This window comes from Balaenoptera acutorostrata, chromosome 13 (genome assembly GCF_949987535.1).
Source record: "Balaenoptera acutorostrata chromosome 13, mBalAcu1.1, whole genome shotgun sequence".
Classification (NCBI taxonomy): Eukaryota; Metazoa; Chordata; class Mammalia; order Artiodactyla; family Balaenopteridae; genus Balaenoptera; species Balaenoptera acutorostrata.
In genome coordinates this window covers 17,712,792-17,738,590 of record NC_080076.1, presented here as the reverse complement: position 1 = coordinate 17,738,590, position 25,799 = coordinate 17,712,792, and the positions used below count along the sequence as shown (strand labels likewise).

Below are 25,799 nucleotides of genomic sequence, written 5' to 3'. Positions count from 1 at the left end.
TTATTTTTTAGTTGTACTGTTTGTTTTTTTGCTGTTAAGTTGTATGCATTCTTTATATATTTTGTATATTAACCCCATATCAGAAAAATGATTTGCAAATATTTTCTCCCATTCAGTGATGTCCTTTGCTGTGCACCCCTTTTTTTTTTTTTTTTTTTGACTGTGTGTGTGTGTGGCTTTTTTAGCATGTTGGCAGGAAGTTCAGATGTTGCGGATGTGTAGTAATCTATATTGGGCTGGCATTTAAGTTCTTCACCCACGAGAGATTTAAGTTTAGGCTGCACAGTATTTTGGCGTTTGACTTTTATTTTTTATTTATTTATTTATTTATTTTAAACATCTTTATTGAAGTATAATTGCTTCACAATGGTTTGTTAGTTTCTGCTTTATAACAAAGTGAATCAGCTACACATATACACACGTTCCCATATCTCCTCCCTCCCGCATCTCCCTCCCTCCCACCCTCCCCATCCCACCCCCCCAGGCGGTCACAAAGCACCGAGCTGATCTCCCTGTGCTATGTGGCTGCTTCCCACTAGCTATCTATTTTACATTTGGTAGTGTATATATGTCCATGACACTCTCTCACCCTGTCACATCTCGCCCCTCCCCCTCCCCCTATCCTCAAGTCCATTCTTTAGTAGGTCTGTGTCTTTATTCCCATCTTGCCACTAGGTTCTTCATGACCTTTTTTTTCCCTTAGATTTCATATATATCTGTTAGCATACTGTATTTGTTTTTCTCTTTCTGACTTACTTCACTCTGTATGACAGACTCTAACTCCATCCACCTCATTACAAATACCTCCATTTCATTCCTTTTTATGGCTGAGTAATATTCCATTGTATATATGTGCCACATCTTCTTTATCCATTCATCCGATGATGGACACTTAGGTTGCTTCCATGTCCTGGCTATTGTAAATAGAGCTGCAATGAACATTTTGGTACATGACTCTTTTTGAATTATGGTTTTCTCAGGGTATATGCCCAGTAGTGGGATTGCTGGGTCGTATGGTAGTTCTATTTGTAGTTTTTTAAGGAACCTCCATACTGTTCTCCATAGTGGCCGTATCAATTTACATTCCCACCAACAGTGCAAGAGTGTTCCCTTTTCTCCACACCCTCTCCAGCATTTATTGTTTGTAGATTTTTTGATGATGGCCATTCTGACGGGTGTGAGATGATACCTCATTGTAGTTTTGATTTGCATTTCTCTAATGATTAATGATGTTGAGCATTCTTTCATGTGTCTGTTGGCCATCTGTATATCTTCTTTGGAGAAATGTCTATTTAGGTCTTCTGCCCATTTTTGGATTGGGTTGTTCGTTTTTTTGTTATTGAGCTGCATGAGCTGCTTGTAAATCTTGGAGATTAATCCTTTGTCAGTTGCTTCATTTGCAAGTATTTTCTCCCATTCTGAGGGTTGTCTTTTGGTCTTGTTTATGGTTTCCTTTGCTGTGCAAAAGCTTTTAAGTTTCATTAGGTCCCATTTGTTTATTTGTGTTTTTATTTCCATTTCTCTAGGAGCTGGGTCAAAAAGGATCTTGCTGTGATTTATGTCATAGAGTGTTCTGCCTATGTTTTCCTCTAAGAGTTTGATAGTGTCTGGCTTTACACTTAGGTCTTTAATCCATTTTGAGTTTATTTTTGTGTATGGTGTCAGGGAGTGTTCTAATTTCATACTTTTACATGTACCTGTCCAATTTTCCCAGCACCACTTATTGAAGAGGCTGTCTTTTCTCCACTGTATATGCTTGCCTCCTTTATCAAAGATAAGGTGACCATATGTGTGTGGGTTTATCTCTGGGCTTTCTATCCTGTTCCATTGATCTATATTTCTGTTTTTGTGCCAGTACCAAACTGTCTTGATTACTGTAGCTTTGTAATATAGTCTGAAGTCAGGGAGCCTGATTCCTCCAGCTCCATTTTTCGTTCTTAAGATTGCTTTGGCTATTCGGGGTCTTTTGTGTCTCCATACAAATTGTGAAATTTTTTGTTCTGGTTCTGTGAAAAATGCCAGCGGTAGTTTGATAGGGATTGCATTGAATCTGTAGATTGCTTTGGGTAGTAGAGTCATTTTCACAATGTTGATTCTTCCAATCCAAGAACATGGTATATCTCTCCATCTATTTGTATCATCTTTAATTTCTTTCATCAGTGTCCTATAATTTTCTGCATACAGGTCTTTTGTCTCCTTAGGTAGGTTTATTCCTAGATATTTTATTCTTTTTGTTGCAATGGTAAATGGGAGTGTTTTCTTAATTTCACTTTCAGATTTTTCATCATTAGTATATAGGAATGCAAGAGATTTCTGTGCATTAATTTTGTATCCTGCTACTTTACCAAATTCATTGATTAGCTCTAGTAGTTTTCTGGTGGCAGTTTTAGGATTCTCTATGTATAGTATCATGTCATCTGCAAACAGTGACAGCTTTACTTCTTCTTTTCCGATTTGGATTCCTTTTATCTCTTTTTCTTCTCTGATTGCTGTGGCTAACACTTCCAAAACTATGTTGAATAATAGTGGTGAGAGTGGGCAACCTTGTCTTGTTCCTGATATTAGTGGAAGTGGTTTCAGTTTTTCACCATTGAGGACAATGTTGGCTGTGGGTTTGTCATATATGGCCTTTATTATGTTGAGGAAAGTTCCCTCTATGCCTCCTTTCTGCAGGGCTTTTATCATAAATGGGTGTTGAATTTTGTCGAAAGCTTTCTCTGCATCTATTGAGATGATCATATGGTTTTTCTCCTTCAATTTGTTAATATGATGTATCACGTTGATTGATTTGCGTATATTTAAGAATCCTTGCATTCCTGGAATAAACCCCACTTGATCATGGTGTATAATCCTTTTAATGTGCTGTTGGATTCTGTTTGCTAGTATTTTGTTGAGGATTTTTGCATCTGTGTTCATCAGTGATATTGGCCTGTAGTTTTCTTTCTTTGTGACATCTTTGTCTGGTTTTGGTATCAGGGTGATGGTGGCCTCGTAGAATGAGTTGGGGAGTGTTCCTCCCTCTGCAATATTTTGGAAGAGTTTGAGAAGGATAGGTGTTAGCTCTTTAAATGTTTGATAGAATTCGCCTGTGAAGCCATCTGGTCCTGGGCTTTTGTTTGTTGGAAGATTTTTAATCACAGTTTCAATTTCAGTGCTTGTGATTAGTCTGTTCATATTTTCTATTTCTTCCTGGTTCAGTCTCGGTAGGTTGTGCCTTTCTAAGAATCTGTCCATTTCTTCCAGGTTGTCCATTTTATTGGCATAGAGTTGCTTGTAGTAATCTCTCATGATCGTTTGTATTTCTGCAGTGTCAGTGGTTACTTCTCCTTTTTCATTTCTAATTCTATTGATTTGAGTCTTCTCCCTTTTTCTCTTGATGAGTCTGGCTAATGGTTTATCAATTTTGTTTATCTTCTCGAAGAACCAGCTTTTAGTTTCATTGATTTTTGCTATTGTTTCCTTCATTTCTTTTTCATTTATTTCTGATCTGATCTTTATGATTTCTTTCCTTCTGCTAGCTTTGGGGTTTTTTTGTTCTTCTTTCTCTAATTGCTTTAGGTGCAAGGTTAGGTTGTTTATTCGAGATGTTTCCTGTTTCTTGATGTAGGCTTGTATTGCTATAAACTTCCCTCTTAGCACTGCTTTTACTGCATCCCATAGGTTTTGGGTCGTCGTGTCTCCATTGTCATTTGTTTCTGGGTATTTTTTGATTTCCCCTTTGATTTCTTCAGTGATCACTTCGTTATTAAGTAGTGTATTGTGTAGCCTCCATGTGTTTGTATTTTTTACAGATCTTTTCCTGTAATTGATATCTAGTCTCATAGCGTTGTGGTCGGAAAAGATACTTGATATGATTTCAATTCTCTTAAATTTACCAAGGCTTGATTTGTGACCCAAGATATGATCTATCCTGGAGAATGTTCCATGAGCACTTGAGAAAAATGTATATTCTGTTGTTTTTGGATGGAATGTCCTATAAATATCAATTAAGTCCATCTTGTTTAATGTATCATTTAAAGCTTGTGTTTCCTTATTTATTTTCATTTTGGATGATCTGTCCATTGGTGAAAGTGGGGTGTTAAAGTCCCCTACTATGATTGTGTTACTGTCGATTTCCCCTTTTATGGCTGTTAGTATTTGCCTTATGTATTGAGGTGCTCCTATGTTGGGTGCATAAATATTTACAATTGTTATACCTTCCTCTTGGATCGATCCCTTGATCATTATATAGTGTCCTTCTTTGTCTCTTGTAATAGTCTTTATTTTAAAGTCTATTTTGTCTGATATGAGAATTGCTACTCCAGCTTTCTTTTGATTTCCATTTGCATGGAATATCTTTTTCCATCCCCTCACTTTCAGTCTGTATGTGTCTCTAGGTCTGAAGTGGGTCTTTTGTAGACAGCATATATATGGGTCTTACTTTTGTATCCATTCAGCCAGTCTGTGTCTTTTGGTGGGAGCATTTAATCCATTTACATTTAAGGTAATTATCGATATGTATGTTTCTATTCCCATTTTCTTAAATATTTTGGGTTTGTTATTGTAGGTGTTTTCCTTCTCTTGTGTTTCTTGCCTAGAGAAGTTCCTTTAGCATTTGTTGTAAAGCTGGTTTGGTGGTGCTGAACTCTCTCAGCTTTTGCTTGTCTGTAAAGGTTTTAATTTCTCCATCAAATCTGAATGAGATCCTTGCTGGGTAGAGTAACCTTGGTTGTAGGTTTTTCTCCTTCATGACTTTGAGTATATCCTGCCACTCCCTTCTGGCTTGCAGAGTTTCTGCTGAAAGATCAGCTGTTAACCTTATGGGGATTCCCTTGTGTGTTATTTGTTGTTTTTCCCTTGCTGCTTTTAATATGTTTTCTTTATATTTAATTTTTGATAGTTTGATTAATATGTGTCTTGGTGTGTTTCTCCTTGGATTTATCTTGTATGGGACTCTTTGCTTCCAGGACTTGATTAACTATTTCCTTTCCCATATTAGGGAAGTTTTCAACTATAATCTCTTCAAATATTTTCTCAGTCCCTTTCTTTTTCTCTTCTTCTTCTGGGACCCCTGTAATTCGAATGTTGGTGCGTTTAATGTCCCAGAGGTCTCTGAGACTGTCCTCAGTTCTTTTCATTCTTTTTTCTTTATTCTGTTCCGCAGCAGTGAATTCCACCATTCTGTCTTCCAGGTCACTTATCCGTTCTTCTGCCTCAGTTATTCTGCTATTGATCCCGTCTAGAGTATTTTTAATTTCATTTATTGTGTTTTTCGTCGTTGCTTGGTTCCTCTTTAGTTCTTCTACATCCTTGTTAAATGTTTCTTGCATTTTGTCTATTCTATTTCCAAGACTTTGGATCATCTTTACTATCATTATTCTGAATTCTTTTTCAGGTAGACTGCCTATTTCCTCTTCATTTGTTAGGTCTGGTGTGTTTTGACCCTGCTCCTTCACCTGCTGTGTGTTTTTTTGTCTTCTCATTTTGCTTATCTTACTGTGTTTGGGGTCTCCTTTTCACAGGCTGCAGGTTCGTAGTTCCCGTTGTTTTTGGTATCTGTCCCCCGTGGGTAAGGTTGGTTCAGTGGGTTGTGTAGGCTTCCTGGTGGAGGGGACTAGTGCCTGTGTTCTGGTGGATGAGGTTGGATCTTGTCTTTCTGGTGGGCACGTCCACGTCTGGTGGTGTGTTTTGGGGTGTCTGTGGCCTTATTATGATTTTAGGCAGCCTCTCTGCTAATGGATGGGGCTGTGTTCCTGTCCTGCTAGTTGTTTGGCATAGGGTGTCCAGCACTGTAGCTTGCTGGTCGTTGAGTGAAGCTGGGTCTTGATGTTGAGATGGAGATCTCTGAGAGATTTTCGCCGTTTGGTATTACATGGAGCTGGGAGGTCTCTTGTGGACCAGTGTCCTGAAGTTGGCTCTCCCACCTCAGAGGCACAGCCCTGATGCCTGGCTGGAGCACCAAGAGTCTTTCATCCACACGGCTCAGAATAAAAGGGAGAAAAAAATAGAAAGAAAGAAAGAAAGAGGAAAAAATAAAAATAAAGCTATTATAATAAAAAATAAGAAAAAAATTATTAAGAATAAATGTATTCAGAAAAAGCATTTTTTTATTTTTTAAAAATAGATTTATTAATTTTTTATAGTAAAAAATAAGAAAAAAATTAAGAAAAAATTTATTAAGAAAAAAAAATTTTTTAATAAAAATATGAAAAAACTTATTAAACTTTTTTTTTAATTTCTAAAAATAGAAAATAAGGAAAAAATGATTAAGAAAACATTTATTAGGGAAAAAAATTTTTTAAGTAAAAAAGAAAAAACAAAACAAAACAAAAAACAAAAAGAAAAAACACGGACAGACTTAACCCTAGGACTAATGGTGAAAGCAAAGCTATACAGACAAAATCTCACCCAGAAACTCACAAAAAAAGGAAAAGGGGAAAAATTAATATCTCCTGCTCCCAGAGTCCCCCTCCTGAATTTGGGATGATTCGTTGTCTATTCAGGTGTTCAGCAGATGCAGGCACATCAAGTTGTTTGTGGAGCTTTAATCCGCTGCTTCTGAGGCTGCTGGGAGAGATTTCCCTTTCTCTTCTTTGTTCGTACAGCTCCCGGGGTTCAGCTTTGGATTTGGACCCGCCTCTGCATGTAGGTAGCCTGAGGGCGTCTGTTCCCCACCCAGACAGGACGGGGTTAAAGGAGCAGCTGCTTCGGGGGCTCTGGCTCACTCAGGACGGGGGGAGGGAGGGGCACGGATGCAGGACGAGCCCGTGGCGGCAGAGGCCAGCGTGACGTTGCAGCAGCCTGAGGTGCGTTCTCCCGGCGAAGTTGTCCCTGGATCATGGGACCCTGGCAGTGGTGGGCTGCACAGGCTCCCGGGAGGGGCAGTGTGGAGAGTGACCTGTGCTTGCACACAGGCTTCTTGGTGGCGGCAGCAGCAGCCTTAGCATCTCCCGCCCGTCTCTGGGGTCCGCGCTGATAACCGCGGCTCGCGCCCGTCTCTGGGGTCTGCGCTGATAACCGCGGCTTGTGCCCGTCTCTGGGGTCCGCGCTGTTAGCCGCAGCTCGCGCCCACCTCTGGGGTCCGCGCTGATAGCCGCGGCTCGTGCCCGTCTCTGGAGTTCGTTTAGGCGGCGCTCTGAATCCCCTCTCCTTGCGCGCCGCGAAACAAAGAGGCAAGAAAAAGTCTCTTGTCTCTTCGGCAGCTGCAGACTTTTTCCCGGACTCCCTCTCGGCTAGCACCGAAGCCCGAGCCTCAGCTCCCAGACCCCACCCGCCCCGGCGGCTGAGCAGACAAGCCTCTCGGGCTGGTGAGCACTGCTCGGCGCCGAGCCTCTGTGCGGGAATCTCTCCGTTTTTCCCTCTGCGCTCCTGTTGCTGTGGGATCCGCGCTGATAGCCGCAGCTTGCGCCCGCCTCTGCGGTCCGCGCTGATAGCCGTGGCTCACGCCCATCTCTGGAGCTCGTTTAGGCAGCGCTCTGAATCCCCTCTCCTTGCGCGCCGCAAAACAAAGAGGCAAGAAAAAGTCTCTTGCCTCTTCGGCAGCTGCAGACTTTTTCCCGGACTCCCTCCCGGCTAGCACCGAAGCCCGAGCCTCAGCTCCCAGCCCTGCCCGCCCCGGCGGGTGAGCAGACAAGTCTCTCGGGCTGGTGAGTGCTGCTCGGCGCCGAGCCTCTGTGCGGGAATCTCTCCACTTTGCCCTCCGCACCCCTGTGGCTGTGCTCTCCTCCGTGGCTCCGAAGCTTCCCCCCTCTGCCACCCGCAGTCTCGCCCGCAAAGGGGCTTCCTAGTGTGTGGAAACCTTTCCTCCTTCACAGCTCCCTCCCACTGGTGCAGGTCCCGTCCCTATTCTTTTGTCTCTGTTATTTCTTTTTTCTTTCGCCCTACCCAAGTACGTGGGGAGTTTCTTGCCTTTTGGGAGGTCTGACGTCTTCTGCCAGCGTTCAGCGGGTGTTCTGTAGGAGCAGTTCCACGTGTAGATGTATTTCTACTGTATCTGTGGGAAGGAAGGTGATCTCCGCGTCTTACTCTTCTGCCATCTTGCCCCTCTATGCCACACCTTTTTAATTTGACATAGTCCCACTTGTTTATTTCTGCTTTTATTGCCTTTGCTTTTCATGTCAAATGCAAAAAAAATTATCACCAAGACTGATATCAAGGAACTTACCACTTACGTGTTCTAGGAGTTTTATGGTTTCAGGTCTTATGTTCAAACATTTGGTCCATTTTGAGTTAATTTTTGTGTATGGTGTAAGAGAGTGGTCCAGTTTCATTCTTTTGCACGCAGCCCCATTTATTGAAGCGACTGTCCTTTCCGCATTGTATATTCGTGGCTCATTTGTTGTAAATTAATTGACCATATATGCATGGGTTTATTTCTGGGCTCTCTATTCTGTTCCATTGATTGATGTGTCTCTTTTATGCCAATACCATACTGTTTTGATTACTATAACTTGTAATATTGTTTGAAATAAGGGAGTGTGATGAGTCCAGATTTGTTCTTCTTTCTCAAGATGGCTTTGGCTACTCAGAGTCTTTTGTGGGTCTTTACAAATTTTAGGATTGTTTATTCTATTTCTTTGAAAAATGCTATTGGAATTCTTTTGTGGGTCTTTACAAATTTTAGGATTGTTTATTGTATTTCTGTGAAAAATGCTATTGGAATTTTGATAGGGATTGCATTGAATCTGTAGATTGCTTTTGGTAGTACTGACATTTTTAAAACATTAATTTTTGCAGTACATGAGCTTGGAATATCTATGCATTTATTTGTGTCATCTTCAGTTTCTTTCATCAGTGTCTTACAGTTTTCATTGTACAGGTCTTTCACCTCCTTTTTTTTTTTTTTTTTGCTATTGTGTTATTAGTGTATAGAAATCCAATAGGTTTTTATATATAATTGACCCTTGAACATCATGGGGTTTGGGGCACTGACCCCCCTCCCCCCCACACACACACAGTCAAAAATCTGCATATAACTTTATAGCTGGCCCTCCGCATCCACAGATTCAACCACCAAGATTGTGTGGTACTGTAGTTTGTATTTATTGAAAAAAAGTAACGTGTAAGTGGATCCATGCAGTTCAAACCTCTGTTGTTCAAGTGTCAACTGTATTGATATTGTATGCTGCAACTGTACTGTTTTATTAGTTTTAACAGTTTTTTGGCAGAGTCTAGAGTTTTCTATATATAATATCATGTCATTGGCAAATATTGAGTTTCACTTCTTTCTTTCTGATTTGGATGCCTTTTCTTTTTCTTACCTGATTACTCTGGCTAGGACTTCCAAATCTATGTTTAATAAAAGTGGTAAGAGTAGCATCCTTAGCTTGTTCCTGATATTAGAAGAAAAAAGCTTTCAGCTTTTCACCATTGAGTATGTTAGTTGTGGGCTTATCATATATGGCCCTTATTATGTTGAGGTGTGTATACCTCAACATAATACCTCTAAACCCACTATACCCAGTTTTTATCATAAATGGATGTTGAATTTTGTCAGGTGCTTTTTCTGCATCTATTGAGATGATCATATGATTTTCATCCTTCATTTTGTTACTGTATTGTATCACAGTGATTGATGTGGATGTTGAACCATCCTTGCATCCCTAGAATAAATCCCACTTGATCATGGTGCATGATCCTTTACATGTATTGTTGAATTCTGTTTGCCTATATTTTATTGAGGTTTTTTCCATATATGTTCATCAGGGATATTGGCCTGTAATTTCCTTTTCTTGTGGCATCCTTTTCTGGTTTGGTATCAGGGTAATACTGGCCTCATAAAATGAGTTTGGAAGTGTTCCTTCCTCTTCTGTTTTTTGGAAGAGTTTGAGAAGGATTGATGTTAATTCTTTTAATGTTTGGTAGAATTCACCCATGAAGCCATCTGGCCCTAGACCTTTTTTCTTGGGAGGTTTTTAATTACTAATTCAATCTCCTTACTAGTATTTGGTCTGTTCAGATTTTCTGTTTCTTCATGATTCATCCTGTTAGGTTATATGTTTCTAGGACATTTTCCATTTCTTCTGGGTTGTCCAATTTGTTGATGTATAATTGTTCATAGTAATCTCTTAGGATCCTTTGTATTTCTATGGTATCAGTTGTAATTTCTCCCCTTTCATTTCTGATTTTATTTATTTGAGCGCGCTCTCTCTCTGGTGAGTTTCACTAACAGTTTGTCAATTTTGTTATCTTTTTGAAAAACCAGTTCTTAGTTTCATTGATCTTTCCTAAAATCTTTTTTTTTTGTCTTTATAGCAGTTATTTCCATTCTGTTCATTGTTATTTTTTTCCTTCTACTAACTTTGGGCTTTATTCTTCTTTTTCTAGTTCCTTGAGGTTGTGCAGAATCCTTGGGATTTTTCTTGTTTCTTGAAGTAGGCATTTATTGCTATGAATTTCCCTCTTCAAACTGCTTTTGGCACATCTTACGGGTTTTGGTGTGTTGTATTCCATTTTCATTTGCTTCAAGGTATTTTAAAATTTCTCTTTTGATTACTTCATTGACTCATTGGTTGTTCAGTAGTATGTTATTTAATATTCATATATTTGTGATTTTTCCAGTTTTCTTCTTGTGATTGATTTCTAGTTTTATACCGTTGTGGTCAGAAAAGATGCTTGGTATGACTTCGGTCGTAAATTTATTAAGACTTGTTTTGTGTCCTTACAAATGATCTACCCTGGAGAATGTTTCATGTGCACTTGAGAAGAATGTGTATTCTGTTACTTTTGGATGGAATGTTCTGTATATATCTGTTATGTCCATTTGCTTTAACATGTTTAAAACCAGTGTTTCCTTATTGATTTTCTGTCTGGATGATCTATCCATTCATGAAACTGCGGTGTTAAAGTCACCTACTGTTATTGTATTGCTTTTTATTTGTCTCATCAGGTCTGTTGATATTTGCTTTATACATTTAGGTGCTCTTATGTTGCGTTCATATATATTTACAGATGTTACATTCTCTTGTTAGATTGACCCCATTGTACCTATGTTATGATCTTCTTTATCTCTTATTACAGACTGTTTTAAACTCTATATTATCTGATATAAGTATAGCCACCCCAGCTTATTTTGGTTTTCATTTGCATGGAATATATTTTTCCTATCCTTTCACTTTCAGTCTGTGTGCCTTTACATATGAAGTGAGTCTCTTGTAGGCAGCATAGATGGGTCCTTTTTTTTTTTTTTTTAATCCATTCAGCCACTCTATGTCTTTTGATTGGAGAATTTAGTTCTTTTACATTTAAAGTAATTATTGATAGGCATACACTTATTGCCATCTTGTTACTTGTTTCTTGGCTGTTTTATTGTTCTTCTGTTCCTTTCTTCTCTTGCTTCCTTTCTGATTTGATGCTTTCCTGTAGTGGTATGCTTAGATTCCTTTATCTCTATCTTTTGTGTATCTACTATGGTTTTTTTTTCTGTGGCTTACATATAACAACTTACATTTATAGCAGTTTAAGTTGCTAACAACTTAAAAGTTCGAATGCATCCTACAGCTCTATATTTTTATTTTCTGCTTCCCCTTGTTTTATGTTTTTGACGTCACAATTTACATCTTTTTATTTTGTGTATCCCTTAGCAAATTATTATAGTTATATTTTTTACTACTTTTGTCCTTTAACTTTCATACTAGCTTTATAAGTGATTAATGTACCACCTTTATAACATTAGATTATTCTGAATTTTACTATATATTTACCTTTACCAGTGAGACTTTCATGTTTTCCTGTTACTGATTAGCACCGTTTCCTTTCAGCTTATAGAAGTCCTTTTAACATTTCTTGTAAGGCTGGTCTAGTGTTGATGAACTCCTTTAGTTTTTGCTTGTCTGGAAAAACTCTTTATCTCTTCAGTTCTGAATGACAACTTTGCTAGATACAGTATTCTTGGTTCGAAGTTTTTTTCTTTAATCACTTCGAATATATCATGCCACTCCCTATTGCCTGCAGAACTTCTGCTCAAAAATCTGATGATAGTCTTAGGGGGGATTCTTTGTACATAAAAAGTTGTTTTCCTCTTGATGCTTTTAAGATTCTCTCCTTGTCTTTAACTTTTGACATTTTAATTATAATATGTCTTGGTGTGGGTCTCTTTGGGTTCTTATTTGGAACTATCTGTTCCTCTTGCACCTAGGTGTCTGTTTCCTTCCCCAGGTTAGGGACGTTTTCAGCTGTTATTTCTTCAAATGAGTCTTCTCCTTTCTCCTATTTCTGTGACCCCTTTAATGCAAATGTTGGTCCATTTGATGTTGTCCCATAAGTCCTTTAAACTATCTTCACTTTTTTTCATTTTTCTTTTTGTTTCTCTGATTAGGTGAAGTCCACTGCCCACTTGTCCTTTCTTCTGCTTCGTCTAGTTTATTGTTGAACCCCAGTAGTGTACTTTCCAGTTTGATCATTGTTTCTTCAGCTCTGTGACTTTTTTTTTAATTGGAGTATAGTTGATTTACAATGTTGTGTTAGTTTCTTCTGTACAGCAAAGTGAATCAGTTATACACATACATATATCCACTCTTTTTTAGATTTCCTTCCCATTTAGGTCACCACAGAGCACTGAGTAAAGTTCCCTGTGCTATACAGTAGGTTCTCATTAGTTATCTGTTTTCTTTATAGTAGTGTCTGTATGTCAATCCCAGTCTCCCAGTTCATCCCATCCCCCAACCACCAGCTCTGTGACTTCTGTTTGATACTTTCTTATACCTTCTATCTCTTTGTCAGAGATTTCACTGTGTTCATCCATTCCCTTCCTGAGCTTGGTAAGCATCTTTATGATCTTTGTTTTGAACTCTTTATGAGATAAATTACTTATCTGTATTACATTAATTAAGTCCTTCTGAGGTTTTATCTTATTTCATTAGGAACATATTCCTCTATTTCTTCATTTTCCTTGACTCTCTGTGTTGGTGTCTCTGCGGAGGTAAAATAGCCACCTCTCCTTAATCTTGAGGGGGTGGCCTCATGTAGGAGATATGAACTTTGTCATCCAACCCTGCCCTAGTTCTTGGTTGTCTCTCAAACCTTTGTGATTGTCCAAGCTGCCCATTTTAATTTTAGAGGCTCTCAGTTGTTGAGCGTGTGCAAGACCTGTCAGTATCCCATAGAGGAGGATCTCAGTTAGCAGGCTTATTGGAAGCTAGACTCTCAGGTAGCAGTATATACAAATATATACAGTACTGAAGGACTGCAAGCATAAGCCCTGCTGGCTGCAAAAGCTGGATACCCTAGAAGTGTCCCCCTGGGTATCAGTCACAAAAATTAGGGCTCCAGACAACTGTACAAACTGCTGTCTGGGAGATACTGGTCAGCAGATGGAGAGCACAAAAATGGTGTCCTCCAGCTTTTGTCCAAGGAGAGCATCTCAGTAGGTCCCTACATCCAACCAGAAGCCTGCCCCTCAGGCCAAAGCTCCAGGACGAGCAAATATTCCTTTATCACAGAAAGACTGGGGTTTGTTTCAGTCTGCCGTCTCACTGTGTCCTGGGGGTGGTAGCAGGCCAAGAACTGTCTCCCCATTTATTATAACGCCATGGGACCCAGGAGCACAAGCCCTGCTGGCCCCCAGAGGCAGGTGATTAAGGGGCATCCCCTAGGCGGCAGCCACGAAAACCGAGGCAGCAGATGTAAAATCTGGGACCAGACACATGTATGAGCTCCTCCCTGGGAGATGGTGCTCTGATGGCTGTGGGGTGAAAGCGCAAAGAGAGTGCTCACCCTCTGAGGTTGCTGGAGAGCATTACAGTAGACACTTAGATGTGTGCTTCCTTGGAAGTCTGCTCCTCAGGCCACAGTTATGCAGATAAGTTAGTGGGCCTCTCATAGTAAGACTCCTGGACTGTTGCCTCTTGCTGTGCCCTGGAGATGGCAGCCAGTTAAGAACTCTTTCGCTGTTGGTTACACTCCTGCTGGACCCATGAGCATAAGCCCCACTGGCCGCCAGAGCCAGGCAATCAGGGGTGTCCCCTGAGTTGTAGCCACAAAAAGCAGGGTACCAGACATAAGAAAAGGATACCAGATGCATGTAAAACCTCCCCTCTGGGAGATACTGGTGCTCTAGATTGCAGCATAGGGAAGGCATAAAGATGGTGCCGACTGGGGGGGAAAAAAGAACGTAGATTAAAATACTAAAAAGATGGTGCCCTGCCGGCAGGAGTGAGACAAAGATGGCGTCCACCAGCCTTTGTCCTTGGAGGGTACGCCAGCAGGCATGTGTGTTAAATCTGATCTCTGCTCCTCGGACCAACACTCTAAGGTAAGCAATAAAGCTTCTTACATAAAGTCTGGGGGCATTTCAGTTGGGTCCTTCTGTGCTGGGCCCTGGTGCAGGTGGGTCTGAGAGCATGAGCCTTTTTTTTTTTTTTAATATAAATTTATTTATTTATTTTTTGGCTGCGTTGGGTCTTCGTTGCTGTGTGCGGGCTCTGTCTAGTTGTGGCGAGCGGAGGCTACTCTTTGTTGCAGTGTGCGGGCTTCTCATTGTGGTGGCTTCTCTTTGTTGTGGAGCACAGGCTCTAGGCACGCAGGCTGCAGTAGTTGTGGCTTGCGGGCTCTAGAGTGCAGGCTCAGTAGTTGTGGCACACTGGCTTAGTTGCTCCGTGGCATGTGGGATCTTCCCGGACCAGGGCTCAAACCCGTGTTCCCTGCATTGGCAGGCAGATTCTTAGCCACTGAGCCACCAGGGACGTCCCATGCACCAGAAGTTTTATTACAGCTATAACTTAGCAGCAGATTGTGACAAGACTTTTAGAAGCTGTCTTAAAATTTTCCTAAGCTTCATTCACATCACATGAAGGCAGCAACTGTTAAAACATATTTAGATTCCATTAGGGTACATTTTGCTATCACACTGGAGTCTCTTAAGAACCATTTTATCCCCATCAGATGCCTTTAAAACTGAACAGTTTGTGGTACTGAACATCAGTAAGAACCTTTAGGTGGTGCTCTTTGGTTAAAAACATTTATTCCTCCACCAATTTAAATACAGTAGTATATCCTAAGGAAAAAATGGACCTTAATATTTTTTAAGGGACCATTTCCCAGGTCTGCTCAGGTTTTCTCATACCATTTCTATTGCAGAGGCTAATAGTCTGTCCTGTCTCCTCCCACCCATTTCTAACGGGTTGCCCTGATGTAGATATGGAATTCCACTCTGGAAGCAGGCTGTCCGTTTTAAAATAGCAAAGAGCAGGGTCCTGATTTCCTACCTTACAGAACACTGCTAGACTGATACTCTCTCTTCACCTGCTACTAATTATGCCTCCCAGAAAAGTCCCCCATCTCTGTCCTCCTGCAAAGAACCTCCTCGTCTGTCACATTTCCCTAATGGGGTCACAGCTTTCCTTACTGTCCAGGAACTGACTACCTGTCCTGCAGCTAGCTCATCAGACTCGGTCCTCCTCCAGCCTCAGGCATCCCTCCTTGTCCTTACCTGCTCTCCTGCCCTTCAATGTCCTAATTCCCCTTTGCTCATTTTTCTACTCACTTCCCAGCCCCTACTTTTGGTCAGGGCTTACCTTTGCTTTTATTCCGGCTCCAAAGAGTTGAGGTCACTTGGAAAAGTTGTTCCCTAATATCCTAAGATGCACCCTCCCGGGATACAGTTGGTCTTGCCAACCATGAATCCATACTCTCTGCCTCTGTAGTCGGATCCTCTTCTCAGCCACTTTGACCCTAACACTTAGTACCCTGCCAGTAACTTACTTCTTACCACCTATGTTCCTTTAAAAACCAGGCAGGCCTAGATTCTTCCATCATCTGCCCCAGTCTAAAATAAAGAACCCAACTTAAAAAATATTTTAAAAGATTGTACTTCCAAAGATTTTACTAAAGCATTTATTTTTTAAACAAAAATATACATTAATCTCAGATTTACAGAATATAGAAATAATTTATCCAAAGCAATTTGCATTTTAAAATTGTTAATATTGCACCCAACCATGTAAGTCTTTGACACATTTGCATTGTCGACCTTTCCCACAATTTGCAAAACGGGAGAGAAATCTGAAACTGACAGAATTACACAAAAAAACTTACAATTTTTAAATTTACAAGATAAAAGTTGTAAACTTCCGGAAATTTACTTCTGTAGACTAAAGAGCTATATTCTTTTCATATCTAGACAATGAACTATATACATGCTGTGATTTCCTCATAAGGAACTCAAAGGAACAGATATTGTGAACATTCACAACCTAATGGTAAAGAACAGAATTATTGAAGACACTTCTCTGTCTTCACTGAAATATGAAAACTAGTGTGTGAAACACAAAGTGAGAAAAGCCCCTGGATAAATAACTTTTACCTCTTTGAGGATAGTTTCCATAATTGCCTAAAGTTATCTTCAGTTTTAAAATGATACACTGTTTGTTAGTCTTAGAAATATGGCTACCGACAGCCTTTTCTCTCAAGACACAAGACAAGTAGCAAAGAGTGAGGTCTCTGTTCAAGTCCCTTATAAAATACTTTACATATAGGCAGGCACAAAAGTTTGCTTTTCAAAAGAAAGCTCTGCAAAATATGCTGCAATTTATCACTGATACCCTCAGTTTTTAAAAGCTTTTTTTTAAAAAGCCCATAAATATTTAAATGTATCTTTTTTTTAATGACAGTAGAAAATAAACGCACTTGATACTACAGGAAGTGTCTGAAATAATATATAATAGTAAGAGTAAATGTATGTAATGTGCTCTTTTAACCTGATAGTAAACCAAAACAGATCAAAACCTTGTACTTATGAAATGTGAAGTAATTTTCGTTGATTGAGCTGAATTAGTAAACCAATATGAGAACATGAAACCAAGCAGCCCCATTATCAACTCTGAAAAAGTCATCAGACCACTTAGCTTCTAGGGGATGAACATTCATGAATCTTTCGTCATTACCACTGTAAATAAAAGATCTTTGTTAGTAAGGTGGACTCCAGGAAAAAAGGAGCCTCTGGGAAATTTGTGCTGAAGATCCCAGACAGGAAAATCTAATTGTAATTTTATAGTACAATACCATTTGAACTGAAATAAGACATTTTCTAATTCTCTTGTCCTAGATTGAGATGGGGTTAAAAACGTTCACTTTGAATCAAAACAAAACATCAACAGTTGAATAATACGACTTTTCAAAAGGTCTCCTTGGCTTTGCTATTGCAGTAGTCCAACCCAAGTATTGTAGCTTGTTAAAAAGGTTATTGCCTTCAACATCCTTGTGACAAATTGTTTTTTTTCCAAAAAGTCGAGTCTCATAAAAAAAAAAAAAAAAGACATTTACTTTGTGTGATTGTTTTGCTACAGGTCACCTGAAGCAAATGCCTCAGCTCTCCATGGTTCGCCTGTATTCTGCCGTCCCATCGGCGATGACGGCATCCAGGGGATAGCGCTTCTTGCGGATGCTGCGCCCGGAGGAGATGAGGTCGGCGTAGCCACGCTGGTGGGAGAAAGCGTAGGCCGAGCGCCGCCTGGACACGCCCCGGCGGAACACATTCTGCCGCCGCTTCCACTGCTCTTCGGCTTTTAACTGCTTTCGGTGCTTCTGAATCTACGGAAGCGAGAGAGATGGGGTAAGGTTAAAAAGAACTGGCTGCACACCTGCCTCATTGGGGGGCGGGTGTAACCATCCTCGCTTTAAAGTGGAGGAAACGAAGGGAGGCAGGTTACTTGACGTTTCCAAGCCCTCAGAGCTAGAAAACGGGGTGCCAGGATTCCCACTCCTAAACTAGTGCTCTTTCCATTTCATAAATCAGACTGGTACAGGTTTAGAAATGACTGTTAGCCTCCTTCCGGGTTGTTACCGCACACCCTTGTCAGTGTAGGAGGGAGAGCTGGAGGATAGTGAAGGTTGCCTACCTAGCAGCTGTTCTCTCCTTTCTGATGGAAATGGAGTTTACTCAGGTACCATCCTCCTCCTTACAGCCACGTTCCTCCATGTGGATGCCACCCCCAGGGGTAGGACTGACTGACTTCCCTTGCTCTCTACTAGTCCAGGAATGGGCCTGTGATCTAATTCTGGCTAATGAGACCTGAGGAAAGTGTGCTGGGCCCTTCCATAAAAAGTTCCCAGGCTCCTAAGGGAAAGCAACAGCATAATCAGTCTTTAATCTTCCCCTGGATATTGACATGTCAGGATGCAATGCTGGGAACTGCTGTAGCCATCTTTCAGCAGAGGGGGGAGATGGAAAAAACCCCAGTTCTTTTTTGATAACATCAAGTTGCCCATCAGCTGAGCCTGAAACCTAATTATTATGTGAGTGGAGGTGATACATCATCATTGAACCATTTTGAGCCATATCTTCCTGTTACTTGTAGCTCAAAGGATCCTGCTACAAGAGGATTTTTCATTTTCCTTTAAATGAAGAAAAACCCCAACCTGTATGCAGGGCAAAATATTAATAGTATAATTGCTAAATTGAGAGGACAGATATATGGGGATTCATTATACTATTTTCCTTTTGATATTTGGTAATTTTTGTAATAAAAAGCAAGCAAACAAAAATACCAATCCCAAAGGACTTATTTGCAAGGGGGAGTTAAAAAAAAGAGGAGTAGTCCTAAAAAAAATGTTCAGACCAAACTTCCCAAGAGCTTAGAATTTTGCAGGAAAGCTGTTTTGGAGAAATGCTTTGATTTCTGTGAGAGGCACTCAGAGTCAGGAGAAGACTATTTTTTCTATACCTTATCACTTTCTGATGGCCAAATGGTCATTGACAAGAAACGTATGGCAACAACAGGCAGCAAGCACACAGCAACAGTCAAGATGATGGTCAACCAAATATATGGCTGTCTCAGAGCATTTGAAGCTGTGCCTGGAAAAAGCACAGAGAATGAATCACAATGGTTTTCATCCCAAGGGGGGCATAGGTAATATTCTACAGTCCACAAATGGATTCCCTGTGGTGGAAATGGATTCCTTGAGCTTTTACAGCCAGATTGCCCTCCCGAAAACATCCCACCACTGCTCAAGGAATGAACATTTTAAAACCAGACTAAGCAAAGCAGAATTAGGCAGGTAAATTTTTTGGAACAAGGCAAATGTATATAAGTGAACAAATAAATAGTGAAAAAAGAAAGTACATTTGTTGACATTGCATTAATTAAAAATGGAAAAGTAGGCAATTTATACTTTTGGATTTTTTCAGGAACTTAAAAAAGCACTTCCAATTTCTAGTTTTGGTTTGAAACGCCACATATTAACAATGGGCACTGCCATTTGTGGGATAAGCCTTATGCTGGGTGTTTTAGGTCATGCCATTTAATCATTTCTGAGAGATGAGTATTGCCCTCTATCACATGAAGAAACTGAGTTGTGGAGAGTAAAAAAATTTGCCCAAGGTAACAGAACTATAGCTATGGCAACTCCTGAATTAAAACCCATGTCCATCTGAGTAGAGCTAGGCTTTTACCACTGAATTTGGCTACTAGTTTTTATGTCAGAGGAAGTAACAATTCAATTCTGTAATACAACCAGGTGACCATATACTACTCAATTTTAAAACTAGAGCCAAATTTCTCACAATATTTTCTATACTTACACTGTGAGTTTATAAAAATAATAGCATAAATGTGTATGGGTTTAAAACACATTCCCTATGGGAATATTCTAAGTAACTGGGTACTAAAATTTTAAAACACGGAGTCAGTAAGCAAGAACACAGTCATAAAAAAAAATGAGCTCAATCCCAATAAGAAAAGGGTTACCACAGCAATTGTCTTTTATAACCCAACAACTGATCATTAAAACAAACAAAACAAACCTAATCTTTTACAGGGAAATGAGTTTATGGGGAATTTTTTTCCACTGTGAATCCAAACTACTCTATCCATAAGATGTTCATAAATTCCAATTCATGCTATTTATAATATTTTTGATATTTATCATTTCATTCTAGCATTTGTCAATTTGTCATATATTTTATATAGCTGTAAGCTGTTTTGTTTTCCGTAAGTTTACTTATTGCTCTGTATACGTATTTCCAATGATGCAGTCCACTTTTAAGTTCTAGAATTCCATCATCTGGGATTCATAGTTTGTTTAGCTAATTTGATATTCTTAGGTCTTAGGGTTATTTCCAATTTTTCAAAGACAATTAGAAATGTTGTAGTGATACAGTCTTTGTACAGATTACCTTTCCAAAATTTGGTGTGTTTCATCTTAGGGTATTTTCCCCATGTGGAAATACTGGATCAAAATGTACAAAAAAATTCACTACATATTTCTAGGTAGTGCTTTAGAAAGATTAAACTATAGTGCTACCAGCAATACATGTATTCCCAGTTTCCCAGTAACCTACCAGTATTAGGTTTTACAGAAGAAAAAAAGCACAATTACAGCTTAGTTATTTTAATTTGCTTTCCTCCCATCATGTTACCACCCTTCCAACCCACCACTCCCAATTTCTAGTCAGGACATTAATTTTCACTAGCAGTAATTTACACTTTATGTTTTCACTTACCCTGAAGCTATGTCAGAATCTAAATTAATGACATTTTTCTATTTATTTAATTTTGGAATTTAGAAAATACCAACCTGTAAATTGAAATGCAGATGGAAAGAGAACATGTATTCCAGCACTATGAAAGTCAAACATGATGCCAAAATAAAGTGCAATGCTTCCAAAAATTGAAAAAGCATTCACAAAAGTCCAATAAGAAGTATCCAAGCCAATCTGTTGGGAAACCAGAGAAAAACAGAGCACTCATTTAGGGGAGTTAGCACGAAATAAAGGACCTACGGATTCTGAAAATAGAATTCAATTTAAGCATGGTATGGCTTGAATACTGAACAATCAGAAGCTATCTTTGGCTCAGGCAAGAAACAGGAAATATGTTTGGTATAAGGGATGAAAATAGCCTCCATTCATATTTGCAAAGCAGCAGAGGCTCAGTTGGAGGAAGAATGGGAGCCAGGCGGATGTGCACGCTGGTCTACATACAGAAATGCATACAGTACCAACAGGTACTGAAGACAGTCGACTAAAGCCACATACCTGGAAATTGACTGTTATTATAAGAGCAGAGGCAATTGTGACAGCGAAAGATTGGTAGTCTGAGGGCGCCTCTCCATCCTGTCCCACAGTTTGCAGATAAGCTCCAAAAGGTATGAAGAAGAGGATCAATGATGTTAAAACCCCGTGCAACAAGCTTACGAAGAATCTCCTATAGTTGAATAGTAAGTCTCTTTGTCCCACCACGTATAACCCGGGGAAGCGGAGGCTCAGTTTGTCACTCACATCCTTAAGGGGAAAACACAATTAGAGTTGAGTGCTGTCCATCGGGATCAAAGAACTCAGAGATACGTCACAACCTCTATCTCAAAAAGAGTTGCAACTTGTTAAGTTTTAGGAAGGCAAAAACTAAAGAAGACGATAAATCCTGAATAATTTCATTGTGCAGAGAGCAGGCTCGTTACTGTAGTGCACCATTATTTGATATTTAATCCTGAGACTAGGTAAAGTAGTGTTATTTTGCTACTTAAAGCAAATCAGTAATGTTTAAAAAAAAAGTGTAGGAAGCCTGTTTTTACTTTCTGAGAGAATATATTTTTTCTAATACTTTGGGAAAGCATTTTCACATACACATTGATGAGTTAATTCCAAATTCTTCTTTTCATTCTTGAAAGCAGTTTCTGTAAAAATTGCTACTAGATAGATTGCAGACTAATTTGGAAATTAAACCTGAAAGTTTGGGGAGGTATTAAAATAATTTACTTTAAAGATGTGTTAAGTTGTTATTGTAGAGACATACTGTTAGGTATCTAACAAGAAAATCTTAGTGTCCAAAATGAGGGTAATAAACTCTTTTGTCGATGAATTCAACCCAGGCACAGAAATCCTCTTTTCTTACTATAAAACAAGCATACTCTTGTTGCCTGACAGCAGAAATATAATAGGGTTTACTCAGAAAGAAGTGAAAACCAAAAGAATGCATTGAAATATTTGCTTTGAAACAGTCACTCAGTCTGTCCAGAAGCGACCCTGTCAGCGCCAGGCTCCTACCTGGTCAAGCAGCCCCATGAGGAGGACGGGCAGGCTGGAGTAGAGCACGTTGTACAGGGTGATGAACCAGTCTTCGTACGCGGTCTGTGAGGAGATGACAGAGTCTGTGTGTCACCGACGAAGAAATATTGCCCACCTAGTTAACACAAGTGCATCTGCCCTCAAAGCAGGGGTGTCCCCAGGGAAAGTAAACACACACACCCCCTCCCCAGCTACGCCAGTAGCAGGCACGAGTTTGTTTTGATGGAATGGACAGAATCAAAGGGCTTTCCCACAGGCAATAATCTTCCCCGGAAAATAAGTGGGGAAATAGACTCCAAAAAGTTTTTGGAAAAGGAGTCTGGTCTATTTGAAGAATGCTGGAAAACAAATTAGTGTTCATCGTCTTTTATATACCTTTTATTAATGAATTAGATTACATACAACTGGTTCAAAAGCACGTAAGTACCATTCAGATTTACTTTTCTCTTGCCAGTCCAGCATTTCCATTTAAACATTTTATAAAACAGAATTTGAATATAAGAAAGATGCTTCTGAAAAGGATAAGCAAAGCTGTGCACACCCCAGTCCTCAGTGGGGGATAGAGGAAATGGGCTTACTCAGCACCAACAGTGATACACCATCCTACACAGAAACAGGAAGAAGGCCGCAACCTTGCTCAAAACCCCAAGACATCCTGGCCTCCCATTTCTACACCTGGCCTCCTCTCATGCCAGTTGTCTGTTGCATAACATCAAAGAAGTTTGGACAACCACAGGCACTGACAGGTTTTTTGCTAATGGTGTGTTTCTGCCATATCTACAATAGAACATCGTAGATATGCCCCCACTCCTATTTCAGCAAAAGGTTAAAATTAAAAAACTAACAATGGAGACATGATGTTAGATCTATGATCACCCCTAATTTATATAATCCCTTCAGCCCCAATATAATTTTATACTTAAATTTGAACAATTTTTTCAAAGTTGAACAATTTGTTATCACTATTCTTAATGGCAAGGTGACTTAGGAAAAAAAAAAATCTATGGTGACAGCAAAGACACAAACAAAAGCCAACAGACCAGGAACAAATCCTACCTTTTTAAAGGTAAAATAAAATATGTTTAAAGCACCAGAAACATTTTAGAAGGTTCATAAACTTAATCTGTACCTCAGCTGTTAAGAGAGAGCACCCAAAACTGCAAATATGGAGGGGGAAGAAAAGTTTTTTCAGACGTAGTTTTATTCATGTAAGAGAAGAGCTCTAGTCATTTAATAATAATGATGATGGTATATTACCTGTGCAGAGTACCCGTTGAAGAAGGAGTACCAGAAATGAACCAAAGTAAATGCAAAGTTTTTATAAAAAAAGTATCGTAGGAACTTGCACATCCTTATGTAAGACCACCTGCCGTGCACCAACAGCAGTCTCTGCAAGTATCTGAACTGTGCAAAGGAATAGTCACTTGACATGACGGCTTGCATGCCTTCTTGTCCACTTATTCCAACACCAATGTGGGCAGCTATGGGGGGGTGGGGAGAAGATAACTGTGAATCATAAGCTTATTTTAAGGCAAAACATTGAGATGATAAAAATGTTTCCATAGCAATACAAAAAAACCCTCAAATTTATGAAACAATAAATGTGAAAACGGTTGCTCACCATCCCCCACCCCCAGCTTCTGAACTCAGAAGTACAAGTTGCTAAACAGAGCACGTGGTTGGGCCTCCATAAATATTTGTGAAAGGATTTCAAGTGGGTAATGAATTCCATTTGGATTATCTGCCCAGCTCATAAGCCATCCTTCCCACCCAAAGGGTGAGCCCCAGGCATCCATGTGTACCATGTGTCCCTGCCTCCCTGGCCACAGCTGAGTCAGCCATGGGCAGATACATAATCTATGGTAGATACTACGAATTGGCTCTCCTTCATTCTAGAACTTTTGTTCTAATTGGAGAGGTGGGAAAGCAAATAAAAAACCCTACATTGCTCAGACTCCCTTGCAGGTAGGTTCTCTTTGTGAATTAAGTTCCACTTGTTTGGACCTGCTTGTGACTTGGAAGCAGAAGCAAACTGGAGCCCAGCATCCCTTCCCTTTTTGGCATTTCTGCAGCAGAATTCATATCCATTCTCCAGCTGCCCAGATGTTGATAAACAACTGCAAGGCCTTCTCAATTGGAAAGCTCTTCAGAGGAGCCTCAAAGCTAGAAGCTCCTTTGGTAAGTGACGCAGACTTGCAGACACAGCCTAGAAACTACTTCTTCAATTCATCCAGAATTTTCATGAGCACCTGCTCCCCTATATTAATCACTTCCTGCTTAAAGTACCTAAAGGGATCTGTTTCCCTCAGTCTCTTGGTATTTTGGAATTAGGATGTGGGTGTGTTTGTGTTTGGAATTTTAACATGTAAATTTTTGAGTTGTGGGATGGATATACTTCTTTCTGAGGGGCAGAGAAATGAAGTAGTCTAGAGAAAGGATGAGAGAGAAGGGCAGACACTGGGTTCCTGGTGCAGCTTCAGGTCCTGGTTCTAGCATATTCCTGAGGCCTGGCTTCTTGAGCAGCATGAGACATATTTGTAACTTTTAAAATAGGTTTCTTTTTGTCTTAAACTAACTTGAACTGTTCTCCAGTACTTGCAATCAAAAGTGTTTAAACTTAGATACTGTTAAACTTTCAAAGGCTTATGCATGGCCCACTGAGACCTCAAGACACACAGTTGTTTTGAGGGGGGGAGGTTTCCAGAAAGGATAAAAATGAAAGTCCCAATTTTATCCATCCTCCCACTAGTCATTAAATCATATGTTCCACTTAGAGAATTATGAGTTTTATCTAGGTCTTAAAAGTCATGGAAGTGAGATCATTTTTAGAACATGTGTTGCAGAATACAACCTATTATTACTCAGACCTTGAGAAGTGTCTGCCAGCTCAGCAGAGTCTCCAACTAAAAGAAGCTCCACAACTCCTGCCCCACTTGCAGAATACAAGGTCTGGCATTAACATGGTGACTTGTCCAAAACCTAAGTTTTTAATAACACTTTGCAATTCTATCAAATAGAATTAACTGCATCTCAATCAATACTTATAACATCTCAATCAATACTTATAACCTCTTTATACACATAAATAGTTCTTAATGACCAGTTGTGGTTGCCAAACTGTTCTTTCCTACCAAACCATGGCCTTCTTTCCTGAACAAATAACAGGGAAATGTTGAGATTCTGTCAGAGGCAGGAAGAGGAGCCACTGCCCCAGGCCCTGACATCCAGTCCAGCCTCTGCCGAGCAGACCAAGGACAGTATGTGAAGTGAACACTGCCACAGTTTACAGAGTGACTCAAGGCAACTGAACAGACGTACTTTATCAGGCCACACTGCTTTTTTTTGTATTTTCCTAAAATCTAAATAGAGGCATCTAGACTTCCCTGAAGTTGCCGATGTGGTGTCAAATGCCTGCCTGGTAGGCCACTTCATAATTCCCTAACAAACTGATTGTTTCCTCTTGCCTCTCTAATGCTGCTTGTTCATTCTCAGGGTTTAGACCAAGGAAAATAACACCCACCAGCCATCTTCAGGCACAAGGGAGAGAGAGGGCAGCATCCGAGGGTCCTTGGATCCTTGCTAGGGGCAAACCATGGTGGACTGCAATTCCCTCCACTTCTAGACTACACCACTAACCATGAAACATGTTAGCAAATGGTCAGATTTTTTGGACACTTAAATTTCACTGTACTTCTTTATAAACAACAATTTCTTTCAGTTCATTGTTCTTGATGTAGGTAAAAGAGATGACAGTTTTCACAAAGTTCAAAAAGGCACTTAATACTTGGGTTAAGCTACTGACTTCCAAGGAGACCTGAGT

General features: G+C 39.9%; 1 protein-coding gene and 1 long non-coding RNA gene across 4 annotated transcripts in view; one reads left to right on the top strand and one right to left on the bottom strand.

Annotated features, from left to right (window-relative positions):
* Window positions 1–25,799, top strand: part of LOC103005135 (uncharacterized) — a 63,717-nt gene that overhangs the window by 26,122 nt on the left and 11,796 nt on the right. Inside the window, exons 2-3 of one of the 2 annotated variants that reach the window (XR_451924.2) lie at window positions 14,129–14,230; window positions 17,262–17,527. This is a non-coding gene — a long non-coding RNA (uncharacterized LOC103005135). The remainder of the gene's footprint in view (window positions 1–14,128; window positions 14,231–17,261; window positions 17,528–25,799) is intronic. The other variant, XR_009004985.1, reaches the window with a different exon arrangement.
* ATP8B1 (ATPase phospholipid transporting 8B1) overlaps window positions 15,795–25,799 on the bottom strand; it is a 110,911-nt gene continuing 100,906 nt past the window's right edge. For both annotated transcript variants that reach the window (XM_057526154.1, XM_007191969.3), the window contains exons 23-28: window positions 23,237–23,460; window positions 21,959–22,042; window positions 20,951–21,196; window positions 20,491–20,629; window positions 18,639–18,769; window positions 15,795–17,505 (exon numbers count right to left, since the gene is read on the bottom strand). In XM_057526154.1, the coding sequence (XP_057382137.1) occupies window positions 17,281–17,505; window positions 18,639–18,769; window positions 20,491–20,629; window positions 20,951–21,196; window positions 21,959–22,042; window positions 23,237–23,460 (1,049 nt within the window). In that variant the 3' untranslated portion in view covers window positions 15,795–17,280. The remainder of the gene's footprint in view (window positions 17,506–18,638; window positions 18,770–20,490; window positions 20,630–20,950; window positions 21,197–21,958; window positions 22,043–23,236; window positions 23,461–25,799) is intronic.